Below are 14451 nucleotides of genomic sequence, written 5' to 3' on the forward strand. Positions count from 1 at the left end.
GTCACAGGGAATAAATTTAAAATGACGTGTCACAGGGAATAAAAATTAAAATGACGTGTCACAGGGAATAAATTTAAATAATACTGCCTAGTCAAAGAGAATTTATTCCATGTTAGAGGGAATAAATTCTCTCTGTAAACCGCGTAACAATTCTGCGGTTTACGCCGACGTGGCTCCACCTGCGTCCAGATGGAGCCACGTCTGCAGACCGCGGAACACTTCCGCGGTTTGCAGTAGACCGCGGAAGTGTTCCGCGGTCTAAAAGTGACAAACTTAGAAAAAAATTTAATTGGGGGCTAATTTAATTTTTTTTACTAATTTTATAAATAAACATGTCATTAACCCCCGTTATTGATCGGCGTTGGTGGACTCTAATTAAAATAGTAATTAACAATTACATTAAATTTAATAATTAAAAAAAAGTAAGCATAGTTTAAATGAATTAAAATAGTAGATATAGCAACCAACTACAGTTTCAATTTCCAACTAAAGTCATCCAAGCTACCAATGCAGAAATATCAATTATAGTTCCATCCTGTGAATTAATCTTTTCCGTCTATTTCCAAGGTATGTTTTTCTTTTTCTTTTTTCTTAATTCTTATTAGATAATATGTAGTTAGTGGTGTAATAGTGTTTGACATTCAATTAAAATGTTAATCCTGATATTACCGTGTTTGAAGTTTAATTAAATGTTAATTCTTTTTTATATTATATAATTTAAATTAACTTTTATTGGTTATATCTTTTTAATTATAAATTATACTCTTAATGAAATCTATTTTCGTAATTTTGCTTGTCCCCCCTCCCTTCCCACATATAAGATAGTTATAGATAGATAGATATAAAGATCATTAATCTAAATTGGGCATACAAAAATCATTTAAGACCAATATTATGCCCAATTTAGAGTAAATTGAATCTTTGTTGTAGAAAAATCTACAGGCTCATTTGTAATTATATTTAAAAAATAAAGCATTTTGCAGAGAAATGTAATTTTTATCTTTTAGCAAAAGCCCAATTTTAGAAAGAATAATAAGAAGAAAGAGCCCAATAGCCTTCTGATAGGCCCAGTCTCTTCTGTCTATAACTTACCTCTTTAGCGACAGTAATTTCGAGTAACGTCGTGAAAAAGTTAAACCCCAAATGATGAAAACAAAACCAAACCCATCAATATAAAACCCTTTACACTCTTGTCCCCTCTGTACCAACCAAAACACAAAAATCAATAGAAAAATGAAAGCTGACACTGCCAAAACAATGAAGAACCAAATTACTTGCAGGTAACGGCACATTAACGCCATTGATTTACATTAAAAAGCATACGTTTATAAGTATTATTTGCGCCATTATTTTGTATTTTGTTTGAAGTTCTTGTGCTTGTTTTTTAGTTTTAGAAATAATATGAAGGAACCCAGAATGAGTAGCTTTAGGTTTGTTCTAAAACTGTAAAAGTTAGAATCTGATTAACAAATATGATGGGTTTTTTTGGGTTTTCTTGTAGAATAAATAGTCATGAATGGGTTTTTATGACTGTATCAACGTCATTACATGTAGTAAAAACTGATTGGATTTGTATTGTGTACAAGATAAATTGATATGTGACTGTGAACTAATTCTGTTCAAATCAATGGCTCTTGGTTGGATTCACAAGATTTTAGTAGCCATGACTTGTAGGGCCGAGCATTGGTCGGTTCGGTTCCGAATCGACCAGAATCATGGTGCCGAAATTATGTAAAAAGATGACTGAACCGTGGGAATGTTTATCAAAACGCCAATTTTTTTGACTGCACTTTTTGGTTGGTTCGGTTCGGTTTCAGTTTCTTTATTCGGGTTGGCTTATTGGCCAAAACTTTTGATCCAAAATCAATCAAAAGCCTTAAAAATTTAGTTAAAGTAAAACAAGAGCCTAGAAATTTGGATATCAATCAAATGTAAGCCTTCATAATTTTGAGAGATTCGGGTTTTGAGGTTTTTCGGTAATTTCGGTTTTACAAACTTCTTGAATGAACCATTAACCGCACTCTAAAATTCTCCGAACTGGCCACTAAACCTGACCGTGTTCACTGAATAACCTAATCGAACAACAAACTTCGGTCCAGTCTGGTTCTTGTTTTGCACAGCCCTAGCCATGAGAAGTATTAATATTAGATAGTTTTAATCACCAGTTTGGAAATTAGTGAACTTTGATGAGTGGCCTGAATGATGTTAAGTCTCTGTTCTTTTTGCTTGCTACTGCATAGAAAATTAATCTTTCCAATGTAATAATACTATAAGACAGTGTGCTACGACCTGTGGGCATGAAGAGTAATCATCACAGGCTTTGATCTTTATAGATCATGGACCGTTATTGAATTTTGACTTCTGTTCCCATCGTTATCTTGGTTCAGTGGTGATGTTATTACCATTAAAGAAAATGAAAATGTGGGTGGGAACTTGTTTGTAACACTTTGCAAGCTTTTGATTTTTCGCTTATTTCTCTGTTTCTCATATTAATTGTTGTTTGGTTTCAGAACAACTTTCAGCAACTGGATAGAAGAAGTAGATTTGCCACACGTTGTTCTTCATGTATGTTCTGCAATGACAACCTGCTGCTTTTTAACCATATGATGTTGCTTTCTTTCCTGATGAATTTCTGCATGATTATTAATCTATGTTGGACTTTATGATGATTTGGTCCATTTTGCTGCCTTGTGGTCAGTTGGCTCTTAATCACTATGTATAAGCTTTTCTTTTAGTAGTTTTCACTTCTAATATCCGAGTGAATTTCTCAATATGGATTGGAACGTGAAGCTGTTAAAACTCTGATGTTTTATTATTTAAAACAATGCTAGCTTTCGGATTAGTCTAATCGGACAAAGCATTCCATTGTTTGATGATTTGCAAATGTGGAATCAAATCATTCATGCAAGTGATTTCCCTATAATATTTTCATAGGCACATCTCATATGACATTTTTTGAATTTGTTTGTGTTTGTATAGGCACATCTTATTTCATTTGGTCACGAAAATGAAATAAGACAATACTTAGGATATCCTGAGAATCAATTATCCGGAAAAAACACTTAAAGTAGAAATTAAATTTATTTGTGAATGTGATATGTGAACAAGTTTTCCCTCTTGGTGCTTGGAATTTACAGATTTGTTTTATTGACAGTTTTTTGGTGTTGCTGGGGATGAAATTTATCTTTATATGAGGCGTCCCATTCCCAGGTTTGCATATTTGGTTTCTGCCTTTTTCTTTGAATGTGTTAGGATTAGGATGATTAATTATGATTTAAAAAACTGTTTCTTAATTGAAGAGAAACTGGTATGCAACATCTGGATTATGTGATTTGCATTGTGTTCACCAATAATATCTCCTATGCCATGCAGAGAAGAAGAGATAGATTTTGGGAGGCATTACAGGAGCTTCAGGAATAACATACTAGTACAACTACTTTCTGGACTTATGTTTCCTTTAACAACTCTATTTTATGCTTTGACTGAGAAAGAACACATGCACATGAGCCCAGAAAAGAAGACGAAACTGATTGCATTCGTCATTTGTGCGTACATGGTGAATATTTTAATGCTCGAGTTCTTAGGATTTCCTACGGCATTTTCACTAGAAATACAAAGGCAGATACGTCGGAGTAGGCGGCTTTATGAAACTGTGATGATTACTATAATTTGTGGGATTCTACTGAAACGAGTGGTAACTGGTAAGCCGAGGCCATTTCTTATTACTTGTGTTGTTTGTTATATAGAAATTATTTGTATGTGATTGTGTAGTTCCTGTATTTTATATTTTCCAGGGTCATTCTGAAGATGTTGAACACAAATTTCCCACTTAATCACGTTTCTGAATTCAAGGTCATTACCAAAGATCTATTCTGTTTTCTGCTTCCATATATTTATTTTATGTTCTCAAAATCATTATAACTTTTTCCTATATTGGTTTTGCAGGTATATTAAGAGATATTAAGCAGCTAACCTTTTGTCGGATCGATGTCATACTTTTTGATTGTAATAGGAGTTTTTCTCAGAGAAATGTTTATATCAGTTCCAATTTAGGTTCATTACTGGAGTGGCTTTTAGATTTAGAGGAGTTAAAATGTGAGGTATATGTTATATGAATATTGAATTTAATGGTCTGTAAGTAACATTTTCTGTGTAGGAATACCAATCTTTATCATCCATATCTTGATTTGCAGTTTAGGGAAATCTAGGATTATTTTGTTTTAATTTTTAATTTTATCTATTTTACCATTGGAGGGTGATAAGTAAGATAAAATAACATTTACTTTGTAAAACATTAAATAATCATAAAGGGCATCTATAGTTGAAATTTTTAGTCCTCCCAATTTTTTTTTTCATCTTTATAGAGATAATTATATTAGGTCAAATTACTAGTTTTTCTATAATTTTTTGAAAATATCCTCTAACATTTGATTGAAATTCACTAATGGCCCCTTTTGTCACTTAAAGGGTCTTTTTGTCAAAATTAAAATTCAATTTGCCCCATGAACTTATTTTTCTATTAAAAGAATCATAAATTTATAAAATCATAAAAAAATCCAAATAATTTTTTTTATAGTTTATACATAATTATTTGACAAACAATAAATATTTATATAATTATTTTAAAATATGTTTAATGAAAATTTAAATTAATTTTAAAAATTGAATCTTAATGTATTTTGTTTCGATTCTATTTACAAATGCTATAGTACAATATGTTTTTGATATAATTTGATTTTGCATCATATAAATTTTAAATTTTAAACTAAATAAAACACATTAAATTTCTAAGCTTTTTAATGAACTAAATTGTATTAAATTTAAGTAATATTTTCATTGTTTTTGAATTTATTTTGATAGAAAATTATCTTTAATATTATTTTAATAAATTAAAATATTTATTAAAAATATTATGGTTTGATAAGTAAACTGAAATTATTTAGAAATTATTTGAAATTCTTTTAGTAATTTTATGATATTCTTTGAAACAAAAATAAATTTAAGAGTCAAATTGAATTTTATTTTTGACAATCAGATCCTTTGACTAAATTAAATAATAGATATTAATTAACGGAAGAGTATAGTAGTTAATTTGACGAAACTTCAGGAGTAAATCGTTGAATTTTTACTGTTTAACAAATGGTCTATATATAATTATTTGACAAATGGTCTATATACAATAACTAAAATCAGAAGTTTTGAATTTTTTTTAGAACTAACTGTAAATGAGGAATTTGCAAGCTATCAATGAGCTAAATTTCACTGGTATAAGCATCGTCCGTATTCTCTACTAAAATTTCTTCTCTTTAATGATAAAAAAAGGGTTTTACTATTAGCCGCCCCGTTTTACTTAACACCGCCATACAAAAGACATTTCTGGCCTTCTAGCAAAATTTTGAAAAAAAAGTTTTCTCAACTTATTCGAATACATTCGAACAAATACGTAAAGAGTCGATTAAAATGGCGGACAACGAGTACAATTCGTCGGGTAACGAGTATCGACGTTTGGAAACAATTTGTTCCAGCTTTTTCGAAATAAAAAATAATTTTCAAATTTTTGTTTTTTGTTTTTCCGGCGTCCCCTCCGGCTGAAAAGGGGACGTCCGGCGTCCCCTCCGGAGGAGAGGACGCCGGACTTGACTGTCCCCTCCTCAGGAGCGGACGTGGACTGAAGAGGGGACGAACGGCGTCCCCTCTTCAGGAGGGAACGTGAGGGGACGTGGGAGATCCACGTCCCCTCCTGAGGAGGGGACAGTGAAGTCCCACGTCCCCTCCTGAAGAGGGGACGAACGACGTCCCCTCTTCAGGAGAGGACGTGGGAGATCCACGTCCCCTCCTGAAGAGGGGACGTGAAATGGGGGATGTCCCCCCCTCCAAAAAACTGAAAAAAAAATTATTTATTTCGAATTTTTTTTTAAATAATTCATCGGGGATTGTCGATTTTTATCTCGTTCAGAATCCGACATTACCGTAGAATATGAGGTTGAATATGTTTGAATGAGTTGAGAGGATTTATATTTTTTTTATGATTTGATTTTCTATTCAAAAATTAAAAAGGGTAAAAAGGTAATGTGCCTGTGCGGTGTTAAGTAAAAACGGGCGGTGTTTAGCAATCCAGTAAAAAAAATAAAATTACAAGCCCTTTTTCATATAAATTGCCTGCGGCAGGATCAAACATGTTACCTTATGAAGATCATACATTTTTACTCATTAAAAAACAAACATTTCTTAGCAAAACATAGATTTTGATATAAGTGCACCTTCACCACTTCTGCTTTGGTACTCTGTTATTTTTATATCCCAATAATCAATTTAAAAGATGCTTTTATTAATATATATAACAATCATTAGCTAGATGACCATTCTATGATGGTTATAGAGTCCAAATCAACACAATTAAACTAATCAAATTAGAGGGTGATTAGGTGCAGCTTTTCATGATTGAACAAATTAAATACAGACCGTTCAGATATATGCGAATATGTATATCACAGCTGACCTTAAAGATAGAGATAATTAAATAATACACGTCTTCTTACTACCATTATTGATTAGAAGTTATATTATATTAGAAATAACACAACAAACCGTAATAATACAAATTTTTATTCTTATATTATGGATTTTAATTTAAAAATATGTATATATTTATTACATTCTGAAACAAAAACCTAAAAAACTATAGATGTCTGATCTTTAGCTACAGAACATATGTGTTTATATGAATGTAATGATGCATTAGCATCTAAGTTTGCTGCACATTATTGCAGCTTCACTATTCTCTGTATTTTCTATCCTCAATTCTCCCGGAAAATGCAAGATTTTCTACACATCCAATCAACATCAAAAAGGTTAAAAGCTCATTGACATTTAGTTTCTATATGAAAAAAAACTTTAGCTAGATGACAAATCATTGACAGCTATAAAGTCTAAAATTTGTATGCTTTAAAAAATTAAAATTTAGGATAACTATTTATATGTATTTAATTATTTATACCAATTATTGAACATTTTTTTTATACATGGCTATGTGTATCGTTACTGACTTACAGATAGATATTTAGTTCTTTAGACATGTAAAACAAAAATATAGCTGGAATCATTTTCATATAAAAAACACAAAATTTTAATATATTTTTTTCTGCTCAGACATCTCTATTTGTTATAGATTTATTTATTTGACGGATATAGATGAAGAGTGATTTTAAAAGAAAAAATTGCGGAACAAGAGTTGATTAAAACTTACAAGAATTTTGATTTCATGTGCACATAACAGAAACATAAGGATCTAATGAGAGCTTAAATTTATAGAATAAATCAACAAGAACTATGATTAAACACATACATACCTGATTTTTGCATTTCCATAGCTCAATACACCCTAATTATTTGAGAAGAACTATGATCTAACAAGTTTAGTTTAACAAGTAATAAAATTTCTTATTAATGATCTAATAAAAAGGAGCAAAATTGTACTTTAATAGTATAAAATTTGTTAATTATGCAAAGTTATGCAACTATAGTATTTTATTAATATCTCAATCCACTGAGAATTTATTTATTTATTTTTTCAAAATTTTTCAAGTTGGGGTCGAAAGTTGGATATTATTCTATATCAGTAACAGGGTATCACTAGAAGACAAATCTTCGACGGCTACTAAAATCCAAAATTGTGATAATTTTATTAATGTAAGCAATGGACAAATTATTATCAGGTCCCTAAATTTTATTGTGAAAGACATTTGAACTCTCATATTTTCAAAGACATATCCAAATTGTTCCCTGATGTTTAATTAGGTGAAACAGTGACATGTCAACTTATTAATTATTTTAATGGAGTTTGATAAGGCAAAAGTTTATTTTATGGTATTCTTATTTTATAATTTAATACAGATTATTATTCTACAATTCAGTCATTTTAACTGCTTAATAAATGATATTAACTAGCTAGTAATGTTTTTAAAAATATAAGTACTCAATTTTTTTCTTAATTAGTCTCTCCATGTACTTAGTTGTACTTATTTGAAATTACATATATCATTTAGTATTTCAATTTATATTCACTGTGGATTGGTCCAGACAAATATTATGAGGGAACCAATTGACATGATATGAATTTAAATATCAATTTGCTTCTTGAACTTATAATTCGTTATCAATTACATCAAATTGGATTTTGAAATTGTCAATTTTTATCATTTAGATCATAACAATATCATAAAAAGAGTCAATGAAGCGTCTAGACTATTTTTTAGTATAGACTAGCCTAAAATTTAGTGAAAAACAAACACATATTATGATAATTAGTTAAAATATATTTTTTTCAAAAATTCACAAATAAATAATTATTAAAATTAGTATAATTTCTTCAAAAAATAATATAAATTTGATTATTTATTGAATAAAATTTTCTAATAATAATAAAACAACAAAAAAGTAGTTGTTAAATAATTATAAAAATTATATAATAAATTGCATCTTTAAAAATATTTAATTTTTTTGCATAAATTAGTCCAATAAAATGTGTGAATTTATTCTTTTAAAATACATGACATTTTAGAAATGAAAATATTTTATTATTTTTAAGTTTAATATTGAAATGATATAAAATCAATAATTAAAATTATTTTAAAACAAAATAAATAGTTTAAAATTATTTTACATAGATGATGAATTGGCATTTGGCGGCGATATATTTTGCAGCTCTCTCGTAACATTGTAATTCGAAATCGTCGGTCTGTCAATACATGGTGACAAAACCTCGCCGTTCCATTGGAGCATGGTGACCACACGCCACCATCACCAATCAAAAAAATTAGAGCAAGTTATTAAATGCACTATTGAAAATGGTAATATATGGTTAAAATGTGCTAGAAAAATTAAAATTAAAAAAATTTAACAATGTATATACTTTTAAAATAATATAATATTTTTTAAAATAAATTCACAAATTTAAAAAAAACTTCTTACTGATTGAATGTATTAATAGATTAGTTATATTAATTAATTTATTTTGATAAATATTTTTTAATCAACCAAAAATTTGATATATAAATTTAATTTACTTAAGTAAAATTATTTAAAAAGTGTTATAGTTAGTTACTATTTTTTTTAATCTTGAACTAGTATGTGTACACACACACACACATACACACACACACACACACACACACATATATATAATTAATTTATAGAATATTATAAATGAGTTATACCTCAAATGGTATAAATGATGGGCAACAAACTGTTAGGTCGTGAATTCAATTTCTCCTATAATCGCTCTATCGTCCACAATTATCAAAAAATTAAAAAATTATAAGATAATAATAATTTTAATTTGTTTTTAACTGATTGTTTTTACATATTACAAACAACTATGTGATAAATAACTAAAAGTTTATTATTTTAGAACTGTTATGCTAATTTAGATTTTAATGATTTATTAGATTTTAGAAAAAAGTATTTTTTATTTTTTTATTAAATTTTAGACTAATTTATAGTAAAAGTTAGTTGAGAAGCTAAATTGAATTTTTTTCCTATGAATGAAGCCCTTTTATAATATTAATTGCATAATTTACAAGTTTAAGGGGTAAAAACATACTTAAGTCATATAATAAGGGTGGAAACTCTAATATACCATGGACCACACAGGCACACACCCTAATGCATGCATGAACCACACTGTAAATAGGTCTAATGTCTTAAAAAAATACGATCTTATTATTCTTTTTCGATTCTATCCTAACGTTGAAAACTTGTCAATTTTTTTTTTGATGAATATTGGATTTTATAGAAAGCCACAAGAAGTGGCAAAAACTTCCCTACTCAAAGCTTATGCCACTAAAGGCTACGACTCTGAGATAGAAGAAGAAAATTACAAGAAAATCGAATCCGGGTTTCTAAACAAGTCTAAACTGGAGTAAACAAAAAACGGGTGATTACATTTGTAACAAAAAGCGGCACTATAAAAACTTCTATAAACTACATCTATGGTAGATGATTCTTTATGCTGAAAAACGCGATAATTACGGCACTTCCAAATTTCCCAAACAATGATGATCCAAATAGTTGTTCAAAGCTTCATAAGTCCTCTCTTAGAAATAATAGCATTCCACTGAACGAAGAAATCGACAAAAGATGAAGGCATTACCCAAGAAACACTCAATTTCTTGAAAAGCTCATACCATATTTTTCTTGCAAAAATGCAATTCAAGAAAATATGATTTTGTGTCTCCAAATCACCATAAACACCACACCAACAATTTGTATCAGAGACAATTGTTCGCGAAGCAAGAAAGGAAAGAGTTGGAGTACTATAATGCAGTGTCGTCCACATGAAAAACTTGACTCTTGGAGGAGCTTCACTATCCCAATTGACCCTAAAAACAACTGCTGTATTTCCTGGACCTGCTGAACGTCCCCTTGTTGCTGCTGAAGTCAAAACCGAAATCTCATTCACCGTATTTGCTGAATTAATCAGTTTGGCCATACTTGCAGCTGAGAATCCGCCACTGCTACGCTTCCACACCAACTGATCTTGATCGAACACTCCAACATTCCCATTCTGCTCAAATAACAGATTAAGACCCAAAAATTGATCTTTCTCTCCCAACCTCAGCCTTCTACGCCATCTCTATCCAGATTCCATAACCGATCTAATTGTAGATTGTTTGCAGTTCGAAAGTTGATAAAGACGAGGATAAAAGTCTGCTGCCGTACCGTTTCCAGTCCAATTATCATGCCAAAGAGAAATAGAATCACCATTACCTACGTTAAAACTCATATTTAAGATGAAAAGATGCCAAACATTCGTATCAAGACAGCAAAATCGCCGAATACTCTTCCAAGTAAACAAAAGCTGTTTAGTATTACCATAAATAAGAGTGTTCCAATTTGATAATAAAGAGCAAGAAGAGACCACTCCAAACCATAAAGAATCTCGCTTTGCCGTACGCAACTTCCATAACCACTTGAAAAGTAAGCTTTGGTTTCGAATCTTCAAATTACACACACCCAAGCCACCCTTATCAAAGTCTTTGCAAATAATTTTCCATGATATTTTACAGAAGACTCTAGCATTTGAGGTATCACCCTTCCAAAGGAATTTTCTCATATAAGATTCCAGTTGATGTTGAACACAAGCCGGCATTCCCATAATTGACATAAAATAAATTGGAAGGCTATATAGAACCGACTTCAGAAGAACTAAACGCCCAGCCGAAGAGAGTAAGTTTCCTTTCCAAAGAGATAGTCTAGACTTGAACCGCTGAATAACATGATCCCACGTTGAGACAGGAATTCAACGCACAGTCATAGGCAACCCCAAGTACTTGATAGGGAATTTTTCTATTCGGCAGCCCACAACATTCGACGCTGAAGTCAAATCAGTATCAGAAACATTAATGCCAAGCAAAGAACTTTTATGGAAGTTGATTTTCAAACCTGAAATTAATTCAAAGCAGCGCAAGATGCGAGTCAGATTGCGAAGCTGCTGCAAATCATAAGGAATAAATAAGACTGTGTCATCTGCAAATTGGAGAATCGATATAGAATCATGATCATTCGAAAAAACAAACCCATCAATAAGACCCATCACCTTTGCTTTTTGTAAAACACTCTTCAAACCCTCCGCAGCTAAAACAAACAAATAGGGCGAGATAAGATCTCCTTGCCGAACTCCTCTTTTGAGCATAAAAGGCTCAATAGGACTACCATTAACAAGCACAGAAGTGAATGCAGAAGATAAACAGTTAGACATCCAAGTAATCCACTTGTCTGGAAAAGACATAGATCTCATAACACTCAGCAAGTAATTCCAGTCAAGTGAATCAAAAGCTTTATGAAAATCAAGCTTCAAGACGAGAAGCTTGTCCTTCCTTTTATTTGCAAAATGAATTAATTCATTAGCAATCATGGAACAGTCCATAATACTCCTACCCTTTATGAACGCGTGTTGATGATCTGAGATTACAGTAGGAAGAACAGGAGTTAATCTGACAGAGAGGCATTTTGATAGCAGTTTATAAATACCATTGACTAAACTGATAGGGCGATAATCACTGATATTTGAAGAACCCGAAACTTTTGGGATTAAAACCATAAAAAAAGAATTCAAACCTGCAGACAACCGATTTGAGCTATAAAAAGAGTTAAAGAACTCCAAAAAATCCTTCTTCATAAAGCGCCACGCTCTCTTGTAGAAAAAATAATTGAACCCATCAGGCCCCGGAGCCTTAGATTCATTACAAGAATTCAATGCCGAATAAATTTCTGCTTCTTGAAATGGACGAATTAAATTTGAAACTTGCTCTGAAGATAATGACTTGAAATTAAGACTTGTTAAATCCATTGAGACATTGTGAGACTTAGAATATAAGGCCGAATAGAAAGCCTTTATATTTAACCGAATATCAGCAGGTTCGGTAAAGGTCTCATTTCCCACGCAAATATCAGCAATCTGATTATTCCGGTAGTGCAATGATGCCGTTGTGTGGAAGAATTTTGAGTTCCTATCCCCTTTGACAGCCCAGCTCAGCCTAGACTTCTGCAACCATAAACTTTCTATACGTTTTTTAGCTATCCACAGCTCCGTTTTGACAGCAGCTAAACGGTCTTTTTCTACTTCCAAAAGAGGTCGAAGATCGGTAATTTTTTCCAGATTAGTAACTTCTGCACATAGCTCAGCTTGCCTCTTATTTTGATCCCCATACACCTCAAAATTCCATGTTTTGATCCTCTCCCTAAGTTGCTTTAGCTTGCGAACAAATGGTAATTGAATTTCTGAAGCTGAAATCATATCCAAGAGCTGTTAACAAACTCGCTGAACTCAGAATGGTCCCACCAAGTATCAATAGAGCGAAAAGGTTTAGGGACCCAATCAAATTTAGCACTTGACTGAAATAAAAGAGGAACGTGATCAGATAACCCGCGAGGAAGAGCTGATAATGAACTAGAACTCCAAACATTAACAGCTGACAAGTACGAAAAACACCTATCAATCCTTGATTTGGAGTAGGAGTTATGCCAAGTAAAGGTGCAACCTTGCAAAGGAAGATCCATTAATTCAGACTCGTTTAAAAAGTCACGAATAGCTACCATGGATGGGGAGAATTTCGAGCAATTGAGCCGCTCAGCAGGACATAGAACTTCATTAAAATCGCCAGAAATAAAAACCAAACCAGAATAGTTTGTGAGAGGTAACAATTCACTCCACATAGATAACCTTTCTGATGCAAGGTTACTCGCATAAATAAGGATATGCCGAATAGAGAAAGAATGAAACATAAAGTCTAAACAAATCCAACAGGATCCAGAAACCACAGTAATATTGCTGAGTAAAACTGAGTTCCAAATAATAAGAAGCCCTCTTGAAGAACCTATCGACGGAACCCAAGCAAAATCAAAGTCTAAGTTTGGCCATAGCTTTCGAACAAGAAAAGCATCAGTAAAATCCTTTTTTGATTCCAACAAACCAATAAAAGAAAGGTTGTATTGACTAACCATATTCCGAATAAAACGTTGTTTTCGATGATTTAATAAACCACCCCTGCAGTTCCAGGAAATAAAAGAAAAAGGCATCGACATAAGAAATTTGTAAAAACCTTGTAATAAAGAAAATCATGATTTTTGATTTTCCAAGTCTTGTTCCATATTGAGGAGTAATTGTTTTACTGCCTCTGCCTTTGAATCAATATGAAAGAACCCCATAGAATGTCCCATATCCCAAATTTTCAAAGCTTCGTCAAAGGATCCTTCGTCGGCCAATTGTCTTGCCGATAGGATAAGGCTGTTCATATTAGCAAAATCAGCTTCTGATGACTGTGAAGTGTTCAGTTCAGTTTTAGAAGTAAGACTTCCGTTTGGCAATATATTCTTGTAAGCCCTACCCTTTCTGAGAGTAATGTTAGAAAGTGAATTTTGAATAAAGCTGCTGTTTGGCTGAGAAGCAACCTGCTGAATACCATCAATTAGGGTCATAGAATGGGAAGAGGGTGAGCTGATTCGCACAATGTCTTCAGAAAAATGGGTAACCCTTGAAGGGATTTTTTTGCTGTCTAAATTGGTATCCTTCCCGAAGGAAAGGATCTTGTTGCTGTCTAGGTTATTCCTTGTTGGAGAAGGAATTTTGTTGCTGTTTAAAGAAGAGGGGGATGATTGAGAAGAAGAAGAAGAAGACAAGGAGGGAGATGCTATCGGTGTAGTGTTAATAGCTGCTAAATCGATTTTCACAGTATTATCCTCGGCAATTTCATCAACATCATTTCCTTCAGAATCAGATTCGTCAACATCTGAAGAAAAGGAAATTGCTCTATCTGTTTCCAATGCATGAACCATGCAAAATTGATTATGAAAATTTATCTTCAACTCCTTATTAACACGAGGTCCCGTTAGCGAAACCAAAACCGCACCCACATCTAAGTAATCTTTCACTGCAATTTCCTCATGAACAGT

General features: G+C 31.9%; 3 protein-coding genes and 1 long non-coding RNA gene across 5 annotated transcripts; 1 reads left to right on the top strand and 3 right to left on the bottom strand.

Annotated features, from left to right (window-relative positions):
• The first annotated feature begins 1166 nt into the window (after nt 1–1166).
• Nucleotides 1167–4197, top strand: LOC126654900 (uncharacterized). 2 transcript variants are annotated; one of them, XM_050348897.2, is made up of 6 exons: nt 1167–1280; nt 2511–2565; nt 3155–3210; nt 3373–3701; nt 3772–3852; nt 3946–4197. In XM_050348897.2, the coding sequence occupies exons 1-5, from the start codon at nt 1234–1236 to the stop codon at nt 3831–3833; spliced, it is 549 nt and encodes a 182-aa protein (XP_050204854.1). In that variant the 5' UTR covers nt 1167–1233; the 3' UTR covers nt 3834–3852; nt 3946–4197. The 2 variants fall into 2 exon arrangements, with proteins under 2 accessions (XP_050204854.1, XP_050204857.1); XM_050348900.2 differs by having other exon boundaries at nt 1172–1280; nt 3795–3852.
• A 2396-nt stretch (nt 4198–6593) lies between these two features.
• LOC126657623 (uncharacterized) lies at nt 6594–7480 on the bottom strand. The gene is made up of 2 exons (XR_007633383.1): nt 7350–7480; nt 6594–6825 (listed from the first exon to the last, which is right to left on the bottom strand). It is a non-coding gene; the product is annotated as an uncharacterized LOC126657623 (long non-coding RNA).
• A 2592-nt stretch (nt 7481–10072) lies between these two features.
• On the bottom strand, nt 10073–11155 carry LOC126657189 (uncharacterized). The gene is made up of 3 exons (XM_050351843.1): nt 10873–11155; nt 10652–10767; nt 10073–10564 (listed from the first exon to the last, which is right to left on the bottom strand). Exons 1-3 carry the CDS (start codon nt 11153–11155, stop codon nt 10073–10075), a joined length of 891 nt encoding a protein of 296 aa, XP_050207800.1.
• Nucleotides 11156–12792: 1637 nt separating this feature from the next.
• LOC126657190 (uncharacterized) lies at nt 12793–13503 on the bottom strand. Its single transcript, XM_050351845.1, has one exon. It carries the CDS (start codon nt 13501–13503, stop codon nt 12793–12795), a length of 711 nt encoding a protein of 236 aa, XP_050207802.1.
• Between the last annotated feature and the right edge of the window lie 948 nt (nt 13504–14451).

The sequence above is a fragment of the Mercurialis annua genome, linkage group LG7, assembly GCF_937616625.2.
Source record: "Mercurialis annua linkage group LG7, ddMerAnnu1.2, whole genome shotgun sequence".
NCBI classification, from domain to species: Eukaryota; Viridiplantae; Streptophyta; class Magnoliopsida; order Malpighiales; family Euphorbiaceae; genus Mercurialis; species Mercurialis annua.